The following is a 21,539-nucleotide window of genomic DNA, read 5'->3' as shown; positions in this document are numbered from 1 at the left end:
GTCAAAATTTTTGTGATCGTGACAAACCTGGGTGACGCCACTCATTCGACTGTCACTTTTAATTCGGACCCAGTGTTTCATCAGTGGCATCAATACGCTGCAGAAATGTGACTCCTTCATTGTTGGATCCATCCATGTGGATGCCACCCAGTGCATACTAGTGCTATTTATTTATGTTGGTGACTTGGTGTGGAATCTAACAGGATGCAATTTTCCTCATGTCAAAATTTCATTATACCCGGGGCGGTGAAACATGTCACTTGACAGCTCGCATGCGGTTGGCTATACTGCAGTTGCGAGGTTGCAATAGCTGCCACCGCACATGCCCACAACTCTGAAGTACGTTGCATAAATGTAAGCTACAATCAACGTTTATACGTAAGTGCAGCAAAGTATGTTTTTCTAACAATGGAGAGGACGATGACGGAAACTAAGCATTTGATAGTTTTTGAAACCGGGAAATAAAAACAGCCAAAGTTAATGACAATATCTATGAAAAGTCATTCCAAATTGTTACCATAATAGCTGCACGTAAAACGTCATATAATAATGTAACCCTAAGCATACCAAAGAACAAAGCAAAACATGCATAGCCTACCTACCCGATTGCAGAGAGAGAGAGAGAGAGAGAGAGAGAGAGAGAGAGAGAGAGAGAGAGAGAGAGAGAATTAATTTTGTATACATTTACACTCACCAATTGACAATGTCAGTGGCACAGTTCCATCCAGTTCTCTTTCAGTATCATCAGAATCGGCACCAAAACTGTTGTCTTCTTCATCATCATCATCATCATCATTAAGAGAAATCATTAATTGTTCATTTTCATTTATCACACCATCTATAGTCTGTGCTTCTCTTACAAGTTTAACAACATGGTCTACTTTTTTCCTCCATGAGGTAGTGTCTACAGTAACAAAACCTTCATGTAGCAATCTTTCCACTTCTGTTATAGTAAAGGTCTTGTTGTTACTTCTAATGTATGCCTCGAATTTACTCCAAACCAGTTAAGTGGATTAAAATGGCAGTGATAAGGTATAGCCTAATTACCAAGTGACCCTATTCACTTGCAATTTCATCTACAACGTATTTAGGCGTCACACGCTTATTTTGTTTTACGAGCAAGTATAACCGCAGCTTCGTCATGCTCATGTCCGTAGCAATGTCTCTCACCTGCAACCACTGCATGACAGTTTCTTTATGGTCACTAGTGTTGGGAGTTTTATGTAAAATCACAGAATGGTACAGTGCATTGTCCATCACAAACACTGTCGGAACACCAAACCGGACGAACAAATTTTTAAACCACTGTAGAAACCGTGAGCGGTCCATATCCTCATGATAGTAACTGGTTGTTTCCAATCGAAAAACTAAAAGTCCTTCAGGCACAACACTGTTTGAAGATCCTACATGGGCCACAATTAATCAGGATCCTCTTCCTGTTGGCTGATGACCACTGCTATTCGGAGCATCATCTGTCCAGCATTTCTCAACCAATTCTCCAGCGTTGACCCAGGTTTCATCTAACCATATGACTGAGTGTGCCCTTTCCTACAGTTTTGTGTAAGAAAATGGTACAAGCTGCAATGACATGAGCTTTTTCAAGTAACAGTTTTTGTACATCTACCTTTTTAAAACAGAAGCCCATACTTTTTAATATCATATTAAGTGACATTTTCCCCCCTGAAAAAAAGTTCACTTTCTTTTAAAGAAATTAGCAACTTCCCTACTGTGGGATATTCTTGCCTTTTTATAATAGCTGTATATGTGCCGACAAATTGCATCAGACTGGAACGAATCTATACCTGTAACAGGACGAGGCTGCTTCCACCCCCACCCCCCCCCCCACCCCCCACCCCCGGCCCAGAGTACTTAAAAACACACTGTTTCTCCCATAGGGGCTTTCTTACACACTGTTTACTTCATTGTCTTGTAAGTCTTGAAGTAGCACCCCTTTCCTTAAAACTGTTCTTTCACTGAGTCCTGGAGTTTTCGAGGTGCGCTTTAAAACTTTATCGGCAGGAATCGAAGCATGCCCATTAACAGAAACAAATTCTTTTTCTTGCTCGTAAAACTAACGTGTCCTCCATAGCAATTCCAAAGCCTGACTGGAGTGGCAAGGGTAAATAGAAAAGAGGAGACGACTGCAAAGAGGGGGGTGCGAGTTCGGGATGAGTGAAGTTGGATTGTGGCATAGGGGTAGAGGTGAAAAGATGTTAGTGGAGATGGAAGCCAGGAGGATTATGGGATCGAAGGATGTGTTGCAAGGACATGTATACAAAAGTATTATGAAAAGTGCAAGAAGATGGTACTGAGTTGCAGGCAGGTGCAGTTAATAGATTAGTAAACATTTGAGGTTTTGGCCAATAGGCCTTCTTTGGAAATAGAAAGCCCAAAGACTTTCACACAGGCATAACTCACACATACGGTTTCACTGTGGGCTGGAACTGCAGCCATTCGAGGTGGGTGGTGGGAGTGAGGAGGCGGCATGGGGCGAGAACGAGGAGGTATAGCAGGGTAGAAGTGGGAGGTGATATGCTGCCTGTGAGAGTATACAGGAACATGATGGTGACAAGATAGGGCTGCTAGGTGCAGAGTTGTAACACTTTGCTGGGGGCGGGGGGTAGGGATGGTGAGGCTGGTGGATGGAGAGCAGATATGACCCCTGTCCTTAACCTTCGCAAGTCCCAGCACTCCACCTAACTATCAACTTCTCTGGTCCCACTCCCGCACTATACCTGCCTTCAGTTTGCCAACGCACCCACCTCTGCTTCCATCCTGTTCCCACCATGTCCCTGAATGCTCTCACAAGCAGCACAACACCTTCCCTCACTCTTGCCCTGTTATCCCTGCCCCTCCCTGCCCTGTACCGCCTCTGTACCCCCACCACCGAACTTCGATTGCTGTAATTGCAGTCTGCAGTCAGGCCACAGTGGCCCCGAATCATGCCATGTACATGTGCAAGTTGTGCCTATGTAAATGTGTGTGTGCTTTCTGTTTTCGAAGAAGGTCTTTGGGCCAAAAGCTTAAATGTGTAGTAGTCTTTTCGTTTTGTGTGCTACTCAGCACGTCATCTCTCTCTCTCTCTCTCTCTCTCTCTCTCTCTCTCTCTCTCTCTCTCTGTGCACGGGTGTGTGCATGCATGTGTGTATGGGCATGTGGGTGCGCATTGGTGTATGGGCATGTGGGTGCGCATTGGTGTGTGTGTGTGTGTGTGTGTGTGTGTGTGTGTGTGTGTGTGTGTGTATACGCGCACACTCTCTGTTGTGGTTATTACAATGTAATTTTTGCTTCAAAAATGGTTTTACAGTAGTTATTTTTTTGTAACAACAGAAAATTATTACTGTTTTAGGAAGGAAAAATGGCTAGAGCAAGGGATATGTTTTTCCATTCAAGCGCTCATTTTTTGCTGTACAGTGAAAGGTTGCACTTCTTCCGCCGTCTTCATATTAAAGGAATTCGCCACATAATATTTTATCAGTTGCCGACATTTCCTCATTTTTACACAGAAATGTGCAATTTGATGCAGGTAAGAAAAGTTTTTTCCACTTTTATTGTATATGTTGTGCATTAAATAATTGGTAGGCAAGTATATATTTATGCTGCCTCTCTCACTCTCTTCCCCAAAAATGTATCTAAATTCATCTTCTTGCACATCTCATTTACGCGAGACGTGACTTGGAAGGTAGGAGACAATGTACTGGCAGAAGTAAAGCTGTGAGGACAGGGCGTGAGTCGTGCTTGGGTAGCTCAGTTGGTAGAGCACTTGCCCGCGAAAGGCAAAGGTCCCGAGTTCGAGTCTCGGTCTGGCACACAGTTTTAATCTGCCAGGAAGTTTCATATCAGCGCACACTCTGCTGCGGAGTGAAAATCTCATTCTGGAAACATCCCCCAGGCTGTGGCTAAGCCATGTCTCCGCAATATCCTTTCTTTCAGGAGTGCTAGTTCTGCAAGGTTCGCAGGAGAGCTTCTGAAAAGTTTGGAAGGTAGGAGACGATGTACTGGCAGAAGTAAAGCTGTGAGGACAGGGCGTGAGTCGTGCTTGGGTAGTTCAGTTGGTAGAGCACTTGCCCGCGAAAGGCAAAGGTCCCGAGTTTGAGTCTTGGTCAGGCACACAGTTTTAATCTGCCAGGAAGTTTCATATCAGCGCACACTCCACTGCAGAGTGAAAATCTCATTCTTTATGATATGGGGATCCATTCTTATATGTTTATTAGAGAGTTTGATGACAGTTATATATTTGCAAGTTTGACATTGAATTCGTATTTGAATTTAATATGCAAGAATTGAACTTCATTGTGTCATAATTTACGTAACAAATAAAACAACTATTTGTGCTCTTGTGTGATTGTCAGTCTATCAGTGAATGTGGATAACTCTGTTAAATACTTCCTTAACACTTTGTTCTTGTTGACAGGAAGCAAACCAAAATAAAGATGGTGGAAATGAAAGTAATATGACTGTAACTGCTCTATATTCAAAATATGATGCTCAGAGGTTATCACCAATTGTCGGTTTTGGCAGGGCAGTAAGAATGATTTCATCACAGAAAAATGTTCAGATGCTGTTGACAGGAGAGTAAAGGTCTATTGTGTAAATGACAGTGCATGTTGACAATGCACTTTATCTCATTTTGCATATTTCATCAACAACAACAACAACTACTACTACTACTACTACTACTACTACTACAACAATGACAAAATCAGTGGTACAAAAGGTACAGATATAAGAATTAACCTTTCTGTGTACATATTTAAAGTAATGTAATTTTGATAAGCTATTTTTATGTTGCTCTGAGAAATGGTGAATTAAGTGAAATAAAAGAGACTCTTTCATAATAATTTTGTATTGCTAAAAATGTATTTTCCACTTGATATTATTAAAGAATTATTTATTTAACTAATATTATTTGTTTCTCAGTTTTCTCTAGATGGAAAAATGACCTTTATTACCCATTATTGAAGATGTTGGTGGCTCAGAAAGGAGTCAATACGCAGCAACAAAATTTTTTTAATGATTTGCCCAATAACATAAAACAACTTAATAGATAGCCCAGCAAGCTTTAAGTTTAATGTAAAATCATTTCCTTTGGGCCACTCCTTCTATCCATGGACGAATTTCTATTTAAAAGCTGGTAGCCTGTGGAAAAAAAATTAATCATATATACATATCCTCTAAGCTGACTTATCCCACATCATTTCAATAAAAGAATAGTTCATATGATCTGTGGAACATCTAACTCACTAAGTGTAACATGCAGGGATATCTGAGAATGTCTAAGCCAAAGGGCAGTTCATGATGGCATCATCACACAAGTAAGACGATCATATGGCGAAATCAAGAGCTGTGTGGGGGTCCAACGTCAAATTGGTTTGAGAAGAGCACCAGAGACCACCAAAGAAGTTGTCTTTTGCCATTCCTTTTCATCATCATAATGCATGGAGTTTTAGAAGCAGTCAAAAGAAAGTACCCAGTAACTAATGCTGTAGTTTTTGTTGTAATTACTTGGACTGAGACAGAAATGAAGTACGAATCAAAATAGAATTCAGCAACAGCAATAGGGCAGGTTTGCTATTGAGTATAAACTATTCAACAGTCCATCTAAGACAGGGACAGCTACCGTGTGCAAAACGGCATGTGTGCACAATGTGCTGTTTGTGTGTGGTCTGAGGCTTGGCTTGCCTTGCCTTGCAATGTCTTGGCTTTGCTCAGTACTTCGTGGAACAGCATAACGTTTCATTTAGCAGTGCAGGGGGGAACGGTTTTGAGAAAAACACGTTTAAAGTTTTGGGTTAAATTTTTATTGTAGTTAAGTTAAGCATACCTCCAGTCAGCAATCTTCGGACCGTACAGCAATCCCTTCATATCCAAAAGGAGATCCTCCTCCATCGTCTTCATGGTCATGGGGGTCTTAGGTATCTCATTGGCTGTTTGTGTCATCCGTTGCTCTGCTCATTCGATATGCTTTTCGTCCATTTTTGTGCAGCTGTTGCAACAGGCTTGTCCGATCTCAGGTTCCATATATTCATAATTTTGATAATGCTCGTTGTCTACCATGGTGACTGCAATATTAACTTTTTTCCTCCACTGTGAAAGGTTTTCAGAGACACTTTCTCACAAATCGCCTTGCAGCTCAATAACAGAGTTTCTGGTGAACATTGGATGAACACTACAGTGAAGTAGACATCCCAGGGAACATTTAAGCAAATAACTGATTTTTATTTTATTTTTGAAAAGAAGTTTCAGTTCAATACCCAGACTGTTTGTAATTCATATGTTGTAGTTATATTTGCTGTTGTCTTTGTACAGAGAAAAGTTATTACAAACGAAGGTCAACAAGGAAAAATGTATTGCAAGGGGGCTGCGAGGATCCCCATCTTTTGAAACATCCACCTGTAAGAATGTCTTTGATGGACACCACTCATTATTCTGATCACCTTTTTTTCCAAGAGGCTGGTTCCCCTCAGAATGAAAGTAGCCAAAGTTGTATGCCTTAATGGCTTCTACTTCATCCCTTAAAGCAATAAGCTGTAGTGCAAATATTGCTGAGCTAAATCTTTTAAATAGCTGAAAAATGTGGGCTGACCAATTACATTTGGTATCTATATAAGAACCCAGGAATTTTGTATCCTCAAATTTTTGTAATGGTTGATGTCTACACTTCATGTTAAATTCTTCAAGATTTCTTTGTGGTGTATGAACCCTCATATAATAGGCCTTATCTGAATTGAATGAGAGACCATTTGAAGAAAACTTCATTTGCATTTTGTTTAAGATTGTTATCCTGGAATTCATCAATGAAATTGTAGTACCATCTGCAAAAAGAGCAAACTTACTCTTTTTATCAGTACAAAGAGGGAGGTCATTAATGAAATTAAGAAATAATGGTGGACCTAACACAGAGCATTATGGCTTACTACAAATTAATAGGCCCCATTTTGATGAGGCTGGTACTCTGGATGTGCCATTCAGTGTTACAGCCTGCTTTGGGTCATTTAGGTATGACTGAAGCAACAGCACCACTTAAATAATAATATTTTGATGGTTTACACAGTTGAAGGCATTCAAGAGACAAAAAAAGGTTTTTTTAAAATAGCTTCCAAAACTTGATAGTTAAAAAAGAAAACAGCTTATTCAGTTTGAAGAGCAGCACATAACCCAGATTGCTTTTGTTGAGAATATTTTTGAAGTTGAGAAGCTTGTCAATCAGTCTATACATAGACTTTTCAAGAATTTTTGGAAAGATAATTGAAATGGAGGCTGGATAATATTTTGAGACATTACTTTTATCACCTTTTTAAAAGAGAAGTATCATTACAGCCAGTTTTAGACCATCAGTGACAATTTCTTCTTGCAGAAATGTGTTGAATATGATGCATAAGACTCTGCTAGCAAATACACACATCAAAAAAAGTTTTGCATCACCCAGGTTCCCAGAACTTCTGAAGATGGACGTTGACTGTGGATATTTGATCACAGACACAGTCCCCTTGACTGTTCAGAGATGTCACTAAACCCACCTAAATATGTAAACAACCATCCATGAGCAGTGCCTATTAGACGAAGAGGGTCCAACAGCCAGTCAGTTCCAGTCATTCCACCAGGAAGGAGGTACACGGCTCATGTTATCTGTAGTTCAACCATCTCTAGACAGTCATTACCACGGTTTGATCACATCTGTATTGTTACTTTTTGCCAGGGAGGACTCTCAATAAGGGAAGTGTCCAGGCATCTTGGAGCGCACAAAAGCAATGTTATTCGGACATGGAGGAGATACAGAGAGACAGTAACTGTCAATGACGTGCCTCACTTATGCTGCCCAAGGGCTACTACTGCAGTGTATGACCACTACCTACGGATTATGGCTTGGAAGAACCCTGACAGCTAGGTCACCATATTGAATAATGCTTTTCGTGCAGCCAGAGGGCGTCGTGTTATGACTCAAACTGTGCGCAATAGAATGCATGATGTGCAACTTACCTTCCAATGTCCATGGCGAGGTCCATATTTGCAAACATGACACCAGGCAATGTGGTACAGATGGACTCAACAATGTGTCAAATGGACCGCTCAGGATAGGTGTCACATTCTCTTCATCGATGAGTGTCACATATGCCTTCAACCAGACAATCGTCGGAGATGTGTTTGGAGGCAACCCAGTCAGGTTGAGTGTCTTAGAGACACTGTCCAGCAAGTGCAGCGAGTGTCTTAGAGACACTGTCCCTGCTGCTTTGGGGTGGCATTATGTGGGGCAGACGTACGCCGCTGGTGGTCATGGAAGGTGCCATAACAGCTGGAAGTTACGTGAATTCCATCCTCCGACCGTTGGTGCAATCGTATCGGCAGCATATTGGTGAGGTATTCGTCTCCAAGGATGACAATTCGCGCCCCCATTGTGCACATCTTGGGAATGACTTCCTTCATGATAACGACATCGCTCGACTAGAGTGGCCAGCATGTTCTCCAGACATGAGCCCTATCGAACATGCCTGGGATTGATTGAAAAGGGCTGTTTACAGATGCCGTGACCCACTAGCCTTCTGAGAGATCTACGCCGAATCGCCATTGAGGAGTGGGACAATCTGGACTAACAGTGCCTTGATGAACTTGTGGATAGTGTGCCACGATGAATACAGACATGCACCAATGCAAAAGGACATGCTACTTGGTATTAAAGGTATCGGTATGTACAGCAGTCTGGACCACCATCTCTGAAGGTCTCACTGTATGGTGGCACAACATGCAATGTGTGGTTTTCATGAGCAATAAAAAGGGTGGAAATGATGTTTATGTTGATCTCTATTCCAATTTTCTGTACAGGTTCCAGAACCTAGGTGATCCAGAACATTTTTTGATGTGTGTATATAATGAAATTTCAACATTTTACTAGAAATATTGGCTGTATTAACAGACTTTTTATTTTTTGATGGCCTAATTGTTTTTTCAGTCTCATTCATTGCAACATGAGGTAAGTATTTCTTTGAGGTTCTGATGCTAATAACTATCTGTAGAAGAGCCATTGCTTTGTCCATAGATCCTTTACAACCTGCCACATCTGCTGCTCTCAGAAAATGTTTGTTGAAGATTTTCACAACCTTTTCATGTTTCTTTTCAATATTTTCACCTTGTCTAACTTCAGGGTGCGTCACGTTCTCTATTTTTCTGCCAGTTTCCATCTTTATCATTTTCCGGATGATTTGTGTGTTCTGATGTCTCAGTTCCAGAGTTTGGGTCTATACTTTTAGATTTATGTATTACTTTACAGACTTCTGCAAGATCATCTTGAATTTACACTACAGATTATTCATATTACATACTTCTGGAACTGGAAAACTTTACTTGAATCAGTGAATTACTCCAAAATATGACACAATATGACATTATGAAATGAAGGAATGAAAGTATTATATACTGCATTTTCTTTTTACGTCTTCTAAATTTCACAGGCAGATTTTCTAATACTAGATTTTATTTGTCATTTAACAAAAGTTTGCATTTTCTGCAAACGAAACAACCTTAGCACATTTTAATCTTACTGTAGGAAGGTCTTTAACATACACAAGAAACATTAAGGACAGTGAGATGGATTCATGTAGCATAAAGGTAAAGCTGCACTCTACCTGAAAGGTTTGAACATGATAGTGCTTTCCTAGGCTTGGTTCTATTGGAGATGGCAAGCTGTTGCCTTTCGATGACGTTTGAAGTGACACCCAGTCAACTGTTTAGGTCTCTAGAGTAAAGGGTGAACCATAATGAAATGTGGCATTTTTCACACTGACAAAAATTGCCAGACCTGAAAGACAATATTGCAGTGTCTGTATTATTCTGAATTATGGTGCACTGTGGCAACTACAGGTGTTCTGAAACATGTCATAAAAATAAATGGTAGGGCTAACCAAAAATGGCACCTCCAAGCATAATGTGGTATTTAAATCACCTTTTGGGAATAATATTTGTTATTAGTTTCCATTCAGATGAAGACTGATACAGTGATACAGGACTCTTTCGCACTGATACACTCTATGTCCTTTTGCATAAATGTAACTTAATATGTTTCACAGAACTTCCTGTGACACGATAATATTCTCATTTACTAAAAAGGACATTGTGGTTTTCTGTCAGACGTCTTTGTCAGACCACAGACTATACCAGGAGTCTGTAAGTATTATAAGTTATACACATTCTTTCTGTGTGCAGCTTCCCTTCTTAGTGCCAGAACCCTTTATAAATCCAAACTGTGACTTGTATAATACGTTATTTGTAGACTTATGGTTAAGAAGCAGTAAGTGATTCTGGCGATAGTTAAATTGGCCAGGCTAGAAGTTTTATGGTATTTCAGTACCGCCTTTCTTATACTGTATCTTAATCTGAGCATATTTTAATCAATTGGAAAATGTTACATAGATAAATTACTGATTACCTAATTACACTGAGGCACCAAAGAAACTGATATAGGCATGCATATTCAAATACGGAGAAATTTAAACAGGCAGAATATGGTGCTGTGGTCGGCAACGCCTGCCTATACACGGTGTTACAGGAAGGTACGGCCAAACTTTCAGGAAACATTCCTCACACATAAAGAAAGAAAATATGTTATGTGGACATGTGTCCGGAAACGCTTACTTTCCATGTTAGAGCTCATTTTATTACTTCCTTTCAAATCACATTAATCATGGAATGGAAACACACAGCAACAGAACGTACCAGCGTGACTTCAAACACTTTGTTATAGGAAATGTTCAAAATGTCCTCCGTTAGTGAGGATACATGCATCCACCCTCCGTCGCATGGAATCCCTGATGCGCTGACACAGCCCTGGAGAATGGCGTATTGTATCACAGCCGTCCACAATACGAGCACGAAGAGTCTCTACCAAACACTTTGTTATAGGAAATGTTCAAAATGTCCTCCGTTAGTGAGGATACATGCATCCACCCTCCGTCGCATGGAATCCCTGATGCGCTGACACAGCCCTGGAGAATGGCGTATTGTATCACAGCTGTCCACAATACGAGCACGAAGAGTCTCTACCAAACACTTTGTTATAGGAAATGTTCAAAATGTCCTCCGTTAGTGAGGATACATGCATCCACCCTCCGTCGCATGGAATCCCTGATGCGCTGACACAGCCCTGGAGAATGGCGTATTGTATCACTGCCGTCCACAATACGAGTACGAAGAGTCTCTACATTTGGTACCGGGGTTGCGTAGACAAGAGCTTTCAAATGCCCCCATAAGTGAAAGTCAAGAGGGTTGAGGTCAGGAGAGCGTGGAGGCCATGGAATTGGTCCGCCTCTACCAATCCATCGGCCACCGAATCTGTTGTTGAGAAGCATATGAACACTTCGATTGAAATGTGCAGGAGCTCCATCGTGCATGAACCACATGTTGTGTCGTAGTTGTAAAGGCACATGTTCTAGCAGCACAGGTAGAGTATCCCGTATGAAATCATGATAACGTGCTCCATTGCGCGTAGGTGGATGAAACTAAAATGAGCTGTGACATGGAAATTAAGCGTTTCCGGACACACGTCCACATAACATCTTTTCTTTATTTGTGTGTGAGGAAAGTTTCCTGAAAGTCTGCCTGTACCTTTTTGTAACACCCTGTATAAGACAGCACGTGCCTGATCCAGTTGTTAGATTGGTTACTGCTGCTACAATGGCAGGTTATCAAGATTGAAGTGAGTTTGAATGTGGTGATATAGTCAGTGCACTAATGGTGGGACACAGCATCTCCAAGGTAGCAATGAAGTGGGGATTTTCCTGTATGACCATTTCACAAGTGTATCGTGAATATCTGGAATTCAGTAAAACATCAGATGTCTGACATTGCTCAGGCTGGAAAAAGATCAATGATGACTGAAGAGAATTGTTCAAAGTGTCAGAAGTGCAACCATTCTGAAAATTGCTGCATTTTTCAATGCTGGGGCATCAGCAAGTGCCAGTACATGAACCATTCAACAAAACATCATCAATATGGGCTTTCGGAGCTGAAGACCCACTCACGTAGCCTTGATGATGGTGCGACACAAAGTTCTATGCTTTGCCTGGACCTGTCAACACCAACATTGGACTGTTGATGACTGGAAACATGTTGCCCGGTTGGACAAGTCTTGTTTCAAATTGTATTGAGCGTAAGGACGTGTACAGGATAGAGACAGCCCCATGAATCCACAGACCCTGCATGTCAGCAGGGTACTGTTCAATCTGGTGGAGGCTCTGTAATGGCGAGGGGCGTGTGCAGTTGCTGTGATATGGAACCCCTGATACTCTTAACAGGTGACACGTACGTAAGTATCATGTCTGATCACTTGCATCCATCCATGTCCATTGTGCATAATGATGGACTTGGGCAATTCCAGCAGGACAGTGTGACACCCCACATGTCCAGAATTGCTCTAGAGTGGCTCCAGGAACACTCTTCTGACCAAACTCCCCAGATGTGAACATTATTGAGAAAATCTGGAATGCCTCGCAGTGTGCTGTTCAGAAGTGATCACACCCCGTCATACTCTTACGGATTTATGGATGACCTTTAGGATTCATTGTGTCGGTTCCCTCCAGCACTACTTCGGGCATATGTCAAGTCCATGCCACGTCGTGTTGGGTTACTTCTGCATGCTCGCGGGGTCCCTACACAATATTAGGTAGGTGTACCAGTTTCTTTGGCCCTTCAGCATATGTTAATGAACTCATGAGAACACTATTTAATTTACTTTGTTGATATTTGATTATAAGTACTGGCCCTTTTTTTTTTTTTTTTTTTTCGGGATTTGTGATAGTCATTACTTCTTTTATTGAGAGTGGGGATAATAAGCACATCATTGAACTTATTTGTAAGTGCTGGTTTCAAGTATTCCAGGACTATATTTACTGACTCTCACAGCCCAGTCTTATCAGTGCTTGTTGAAGAGCTTGGTGACACAGACATTTGTTACCAAAATATCACTTGGTCTTAAAGCTATCTTATCCTCATCATCTCTAGTATTGGACAATAGTTCCTTAGCCATGACTTCTCTTTTTAGTTGAAGATATACAAACAAATCTGCAGCATGGACATGGCATCCACATTTGCCAACCAATGTTTGGGTTACGTAGAGGAGGGTTCAGTAACTCGCGTGAGCTGACATGTCTGCTGAGGCTCTTGCCCACATGCTGAGCAGTTCTGATATGATATGGTGTGGTGTGTAGTAACGGAAAGGTGCACGTACAGTGTGGTCACGACAAGAGAAGCATGGACTGAAATAGTGGATGGCCAGCTTTGACAGTGGTGCTGCCTAATAGCAACAGTGGAGAGTCAGCACCAACAATGTCTTCACATTTCAATCTGCAGTTAAAGGAATGTTATCTTTTTACACAAAGAGATGGGATCGCAAAATGCCTGGGTAGGTCGTTGAAACTCTTTACATAAAAATGGAATCAACAATTTGGCTGTACATCCCAAAGTACACCATTAAAGACGCTGCCACTTTATTTACCAATTCTAATTGAAACCAAGCTTGTGTTCACCTCAAATAATGTTATTGTCGATGAGAAGTTGAAACGTAATCTTCCTTTCTCTTCAGTTGCAGCTTTGTTCTCTTTGGACAGGTAAGTACTATCAGTCACAAGGAAGACTCCACCTTAATAAACTTGTGAACATCATGTACGTGCTGCGTATTATGATAGATCTTTATTTTTGTTATGGATGAATTGTGCAGAGTTTTAAAATATTTTGTCTATTCATTGTTTCTGAGGTAAATAATTTTATAAGCTCACCCATCCCTTCACTAAGAAATCATTACTCAGCTTGTACCTTGCACTTCTTTCTCATGTGTTACTGCCACAGTTTCTTGATTTACTTTACTCCCTCAAAGTATTACAACAATTACTCATGTAGTAAGTTTACACCAGTTTCTTCTTTGATACTGGCTTTCATAAACCTGTCACCCGGGTAATGTGAGCTCACTCCCTGGTTCAGAATAACTGAAGGTTTACGAGTTTCAAAAGATACAGCCAATAAATTTTATCAGCCTCAATGAAGATGACATCTCAATAATCTTGTGAACATCATGTATGTTCCACATAAGTATGTCCATATAGAACAAACCACCGAGTTAACACACTTTGAGATACTCTTTTTATTCTATGGTAGGTTACACCATTCTTAAATTGAGGAGTCACATAGGAACAAAAATCAAACTCAATCTTTTTTTACATGCAACAAAAGAACTGTGATTCTCTTTTATATCTGCTCCATGGCCCCACAGAATACTTTGAGGTGTATTCAAAATGTATTCTTATTTGGAAACTCCAGGTTGGAATATCAACATGATCCGAGCTGCAGGAAATGGTGGTCATGTGTGCATGAGGTGTGCTTGCTTGTGTGAATGGATGTTTGTGTGAAAGCTAAACACGTAACAGTTTTTTTATTGTGCCTGTCTGCGACTCAACATGTTACCTTGTAAACATTCTTCTTTTCTGCATAAACTAGTGAACCATGAGAGGCTTTTTTTTGTCATGTGCAGTCATAATTTTTTTTCCTGCCAGTGAAAAATGTGTCAGTCTTTGGCAGTTGGGCCATGACTGAGGACATGTAGTGAGAGATTTTTTAATTCCAATAAGTCGCAAAGTGATAGAACAAATTGTGCAGTGATATTGCATAAAGCTGTGCCTAGGCTTGGCGGTATACAAGTGGAAACTGTTCCCAAAATTCAATAGGCTTTAAGGGATGATGCTATGAGCAACTTATGGATAAAGAAGTGGTGCAACCATTCAAAGATGGCTGCACTTTGGTGGTCAGTGAACAGCCTGCAGGAAAATCTTCAAAAGCTGAAATGACAGTGTCACTGAGCAAATGGAGACTGGTCATAGAAGAGCATTGTTCCACAAAGTGATATAAGGGTGAACACTGGATTGGTACGTTCAATTTTGACCAATAAATTTTCATATGAAAAGAGTGTTCATGGAATTCGAACTGAAACTTCTGACAATAGAAAATAAACACTGACATATGCAAATCAAACAGGGCACATTGGACAACATGTTCGATAACCACAACTTTCTGAACATCATGATCACAGGCGATGAGCTGTGGGTTTTGGGTACAGCTATGGGTAGGCCTTGCGCCTACCCATTTTGCAATGCATCCAAGCTATGCAGGCAGTCTGTTTCCTTGCAGAAGATACTTGGGGGCTGCAGCAGCACACTCGACAGTGACTGAAGTGCAGTCAGAGGTCGCTGGCACCACAGACCTCTTTCTTATGCCAGCCACGTGACAGGAAGCAAGGCTGAATCCTGGCATCAAGGGCCATATTTAGGGTGACACACAGATCCTGTTAAGGGAGCTCATGTCGTGTGAGCTTTCTGGCCCAGGTGCCAAATGCTTGTTGCATTTACACTATCAGGTGCCCAGTCCAGGATCATCACTATGCTGCAATTACTGTCTGAGCCCGCCACATTACCCTGGATCATGCGGCATGGGTTCTCTGCAGAAGACACGGTCCAAATAGGAAGACTGATTCTTGATTTCATAATATTTATGTAATTACCAGTAGTTGGGCTTCACCAGATGTAGAACATTCTTCTTTGAAACTTAGACTCTAAAGGTTCCCTAGCAGATTGTGTTGTCAGATTTATAATTTCTGTCATACTTTGTTGTTCTCTTAAATGTGTTTGTGAACGCTGAACATACTAAGTTATTTTTCTAAGCAACTCAAGGTCTTTTATCTGTCAGTGTTTATCTGAAGTGTGTTAAGAACTTATGATCAGAGTTGTTTTCCTTTAGAGCCAAAGCATAGTATAGCACTTTACTTTCATAATTACCAGACAGTTGAACTACTTTTATCTTCTGCTCCTGACTTTGTTTGTGGTTTTCCTTTGCTGAGAAATTCAGAACTACATTATTTTGTTTTCTCCTTCCAGGGTTGAAAGACTGTCTGCATTTAACTAAACGAGTTTAGTTTGTTTCATGATTCCCAAAATTTGTCATTAATAAGTTGAATATTCAAATAAACTTTGTTCATTTGTTTATACCTGGGCTGTTTATTTATGTATCACCTATGGCAGCTATTTCAGGAACAACTCCCAAACCAAGATGCTGTCATCATAGTGGAAGCACTCAACATTCTTGACGTTAAAAAAATAACCACAGATTCGCAGCAGTATCAGGGGTCATTCGTCACCTTCATGAGGCTGTGCTGGGCAAATAGCTGTGTCTGTGGACAGCAGAAACTGGGCAGCTCTATCGTGATAACACATTCACCTGTTTTGTGCACCTGATCCAGACATTCCTTGCCAAACATGACATTCCTGAGGTTAGTCAGGCTCTGTGCTCCCACGGCATGGCTCTGTGTGATTGCCAAATGCAATATCCTAGCTGACCACCATTTAAAATACACGTTTTCAATAAAGGTAGGAGAACTGGGGGAAGTGTGAACATTACCCAGGAGACTACTTTGAAGGGAATTACGAATCTGTACCTCAAAATCAATAATGAATGTGTGCCAAGTGAAAGGTCTGATACTATGCTCTATCACCTTCTGTTGGTGCATTTTTGGCTATCTACTCAAAGCTATGAGCCGTCACGTGGCCACTTGGGGATACTTCAGTTGTGACACACAACAGCACTGCTATGTAAACAGGTTAATAACACTTTCTGGTTCAGCAAGTGTTTTATAATCAAGCCTCATCACTACTCAAATTCTTGGTTTTGGTAACACTTATGAGGTTGATCGCTGAAATTAATTTCATCAAAATTCTGACCCTTGGGAACCTTGTTTAATCATATTTAATAATGGGGAGTTTCATCTTTGGTTGACAAGTGTTGTACATTGACAGCTCTCATAAAGATAAGTGTTTAATTAAATAATAACAGTTAATTAAGGCAATATTACATCATAAATAAGTAAATTAATACCTATTGTAAGCTATCAATTGAAGGTTTCACATTTTTTTTGCATATTTTCCAGAAAAAGAAAACATTTCGTATGCACAAATTTTGGACTAGGATTTATTTATGTTGTCGTGTACTGCAAGTTACGTGATTATTTCAATAAAGCAAAGTTTGTGTTGTTAGTGTATTCTTACATGCTATCCATTTGATTCTCTAGTAAGTAGTGAAGCGAAACGTTCTGAAATAGGTGATAAGTTTACATAGTGTAGGCTCACTTCGTTGTTTACTTTTTGTTTTATAATGTAAATAGTACAAGTTAAATCATTTGTGTTTGTCTGAAAGTTTTGAATTAGTGTCAGAACTTTAGGCTTGAACTTTCTAAGAAATTTAATATATTGATTGTGTAGTCTAGGAAGTTATTCTTGTTTTAACTTAGACTAAAGCTAAAATTTGCTTGTCATGCATGGGAAGTGTATGACTTGCTATAGGATTGTTAGTTCCTGGGTGTGAGGTGAGAGTTGTTGCAGTTCCTTTCATGTGGGTGACTGTAGCGGCATGGGAATTGGGGAAATAAACAAGGCTCACTGGTTGTGTAGGATATGCTGTAGACATCGGAAGGTAGTGGAACAGGAGGAGAAGATCCTGCCCTTCAGCCGGAACTAGAGAAATGAAACAAGATCTGGAGAGGTTAAGGGGTGAGAAGGGAAAAGAGAGGTGGGAAGTGATAACAAGTCATAGAAGAAATAGGAATAGGACTTTCTCAGACAGTTTTGTTGTCAATGTGGGAAACAGGTTTGATCTGTTGTCACATTTGGAAACTGATCAGCCGCAAGTAGATTTAGAAGTAGACAGGACGCAACAAACTTTCAAAGAGTGTTTGAAAAGTAAGAAAAGTTGTGAAAAAGAAGAAAATTTTGTTGTTACGTAGTTCAATTGTGATGAAGCAAGCTGGGATAATTTTACTTCCCCTCTTGTTATGCCATCTGCCTCCTTAAAATTAATTTTTTTTTGTTTTTGACTAATTACTATTTACATATGTGAATATAATATGCATTTTCATAAAAGAGAGAGGATGGCCCTCAGTCTTAAAGAATATACCACCAGATCTAATTTTGTGCTTAGTTTTATGTATGTAATTGAGTTTCTAATTTATTTTGACTATTCTTGGTTAGTGTCTTTTGTTATAGCGGGAAATCAGTAATTATTTTGTAAATTAAATTCTTTTGTTGACTTATAAACAAATATAAATTCTGTACTAATTGTAAACATATGGAGGAACAACTAATAGTATTCCTCAAGTATATATTTGACTATATTCAAAAACATGTTAGCAAAGCTCACCCATAATTAATTCCCAAGTAATTAACAGGTTCACCAAAAGTATTGTTGCATAGCTATATATATTAATTTCATCATAAACAAATAATTCAGCCTAACCCTTGTACTAGAAGAAACTGTTAAAAAGAACGAATTTTTCAATGTATTCATTTAATTTAATGAGTGATGTTTTAATTGCAATTTATGTAACTTAAACACTGAACAATGTGTTGTTTCATTACATATTATTGTGAGGATATATAAGGGCCCAATTTTTGGTCCCAAGACAGTCAGTCCATGGCCGAGTCTCAGACAAGGAACCTGTATTGGTTAGATCAACAACAATGCACCCACTTAACTGTGAAATAAGTGTTACACCAATAGGCCATGTGTTGAAGCAATGACAGTGTCTGCTTCAATTTATCTGAAAGACTGTGTGGTTAGGCTTTTACTGTTTGTAGATGTTCAACAGTAAACTATTGTAGCAGTCTGTGGATGTTTACATGCAAACTATTAATGAGACTTATTGTAAGTTAAACAATAGAACATGGCCATATAACTGTGTATTATTGGGGGGTTGTGAACAGTGAAAGTAAAGAACTGTGAAAACGCAACTATACACCTGTCAGCTAAGTTATTTACAGTAGTCAGTATCGAAATTACAAACCCCATTTTTCAGCCAGTGTAGCAGCGCAGTATGTCAACACCGTGGACAGTCAATGAAGAAACAAAGCAGGCGAACATCACAACATGGTAGAGGTGTTGGCCAACTGTTGCAAGGTGAACTAGGGTCAAGTTACCAGGTCACAAGTTTTTTTAAACCTAGTGCAAGTCTGATTCAGGTGATAGAAGATGTAGGTTCACTTTGCAAAGACTTCACAAAGGAAGACACCATAGTAATAGTGGGTGGGGCAGGCAACCACATAGAGAGGAACCCTAAATATTCAATTGAGAGTGACATGATAAAGATAGCTTCAGCAATGAGACATACTGGTGTTGGACTTGTGTCTGTTCTGAGGCCCCATGTCCGGACTCATTTAAACTCTTCTGTTAGAAGAGTTAATTAGAGGTGGAACGGCTGCTTGGGTCAGGTATGGGATCTCATATCAGTGGTTCCTGTTGATTCTATCAACAGCTGGGCCTATGCTAGGCATGCCCCTCATCTCAACAGGAAAGGGAAGGGAAAACTGTCTGGGCTAATAGCAAATAATTTTAGGGGGACACTGTCACAAGTGGTAAAGTACCAGTGGTTACAAGTGACAGAACAGAGTTTTTTTAGGGTAGGGAGGGCATAAACAAAAGATGTTCAGAGACAGGCTGAAAATGACATTCACATTGATAAAACAGGCAGCCAGAAAGCAAATTTTAATGTCCATAGTTCATGCAGACAGCCTCTGATTGAAACGAGAGATACTCAAAAATTGACAGGAAAATTAGGTTCATCCAGTTGAAGTTCAGCCAGCGCACAAAGTCAGTTATCCTTATTGCATCAGCATATCTGAGGACTAAGGGGTAAGCTTATTGAGTTGCTTATTTGTGTTGAAGAATTAGACTTGAGCAAACCAGCTGATAATATCTGCCTCTGTGAACATCATGTGACCACTGCTATAGATATGTAAAATGTTGCAGGATTTGAGTTAGCTTCCTATTTCTGTAGAGAAAATATGGAGGAGGAGGAGTTGCCACACTTGTCAGAAACTGTTGATTTCAAGAATATTGATATTAATAAGTTTTGCCAAGAGCAGCACTTAGAAGCTTGTGCAACAGAAGTAGTATTTCATGATAAGTCCTTTACAATAGTAGGTATATACAGATCACCTTCAGGAAATTTTAACCTGTTTAAAAAACATCTGGAAGCTCTGTTGCCCCATCTCACAGTAAAAAACAAGGAAATAGTGGTTGCAGGTGATTTTTTTGCAGATTTATTGAAAAGCTCTGTCAGTGAACAATCATTGCAGTCAGTAACACTATCATTCAATTTAGTTCCTACTGTGAACTTTGCAACTAGAATATGTAAAATGCATTGAGATTACTATGGATAATATCTTTGTAAACAGATCTAGGGAAAAAAGTCAAATCATAAAACCAATAGTAAATGGGCTATCTGATCACAACGTGGAGCATCTTGTGTTAAATGTTGAAACCTGTCAGGATAAAAAAATCTATTAAATCTGAGTATAGGAAGATAATAAATAAGTCAAAGATTGAGAAATTCAGGAAATTGCTCAGAGACATAAACTGGATAGATGTCTACAATACTTCTGAATCAAATGGAAAATACAAAACATTCATTGATAAAGTTACTTCCACTTTTGAAAATTGTTTTCCCCAAAAGGTAACTCAAATCACACAGAAGTCAAAAAAATAAGCCATTGATTACACAAGGAATAAAGATATCATGTGGGTCAAAAAGGAGACTGTATCTACTATCTATTAACAGCTCTTATGTTAGCATTTTAATGCATTACAAAGAATATTGCAAAATATTAAAGCAAGTAATCCAGAAATTGGAGCAGCTTTATTATGAGAAAAAGATAATTATATCAGGCAACAAAGTAAAAACTTTATGGGATATAGTGAAGACAGGGACAGGTGGGACCGAAAAGGAAGAGGAATAGATAGCTCTAAAAATAAATGAGATCTTGGTAACAAGTGCATGTAGTGTTGCAAATCTCTTAAACAAGTACTACATTTCTGTTTCTGACAGCTTGGGATTATCAGGTTCGGTGAACACTGCAATGCAGTATCTGAGACCAGTCTTTAAAAATAACTTCAGTAAAATGGAAATGACACATGTCTCCCAAATAAAATCTTAAAAATCTAAGTATTCTGATGGGTGTGATAATATGTCAGTGAAGTTAATCAAAGAGTGCTCATGCGAGTTAGTTGCTTAATCAATCTCTTATCAGTGGAACATCTCCAGACTGTCTAAAATATGCTGAAGTTAAGCCTCTTTACAAGGAGGGGGATAAAGAGATAACATCAAACTATCAACCAATTTCACTTTTGCCGGCTTTCTCAAAAATATTTGAAAAGGTTGTGTTCAAGCATCTCCATAAGCATCTGACTGCAAATAATATATTGTCCAAGTCACAGTTTGGATTTCTTAAGGGTTCTGATATAGAGAAAGCTATTTACACTTACAATGAGAATTTACTTAATTCGTTAGATAACAAATTAGAGGCAACTTGCATTTTCTATGACCTGTCAAAAGCCTTTGACTGTGTGAACTACACCATTCTCTTAAGTAAATTAGAATATTATGGCGTCGCCATCAGTGCTGCAAAATGGTTTGAGTCTTATCTAACTAACAGGAACCAAAGAGTGCCGTTGCAAAACACCTG

The 21,539-nt window shown here is 39.7% G+C and overlaps 1 protein-coding gene across 1 annotated transcript in view; it reads left to right on the top strand.

Moving 5' to 3' along the window:
- The window catches only part of LOC124601144 (U3 small nucleolar RNA-associated protein 25 homolog), an 81,361-nt gene extending 76,497 nt beyond the window's left edge, over positions 1-4,864 (top strand). Inside the window, exons 7-8 of the mRNA XM_047136220.1 lie at positions 3,350-3,526; positions 4,415-4,864. Coding sequence (XP_046992176.1) covers positions 3,350-3,526; positions 4,415-4,579 — 342 coding nt within the window. The 3' untranslated portion in view covers positions 4,580-4,864. The remainder of the gene's footprint in view (positions 1-3,349; positions 3,527-4,414) is intronic.
- The last annotated feature ends 16,675 nt before the right edge of the window (positions 4,865-21,539 follow it).

The sequence above is a fragment of the Schistocerca americana genome, chromosome 1 (assembly GCF_021461395.2).
Source record: "Schistocerca americana isolate TAMUIC-IGC-003095 chromosome 1, iqSchAmer2.1, whole genome shotgun sequence".
NCBI classification, from domain to species: Eukaryota; Metazoa; Arthropoda; class Insecta; order Orthoptera; family Acrididae; genus Schistocerca; species Schistocerca americana.
Note: the sequence above shows the minus strand (reverse complement) of the source record. Positions and strands in the feature narration are given on the sequence as shown.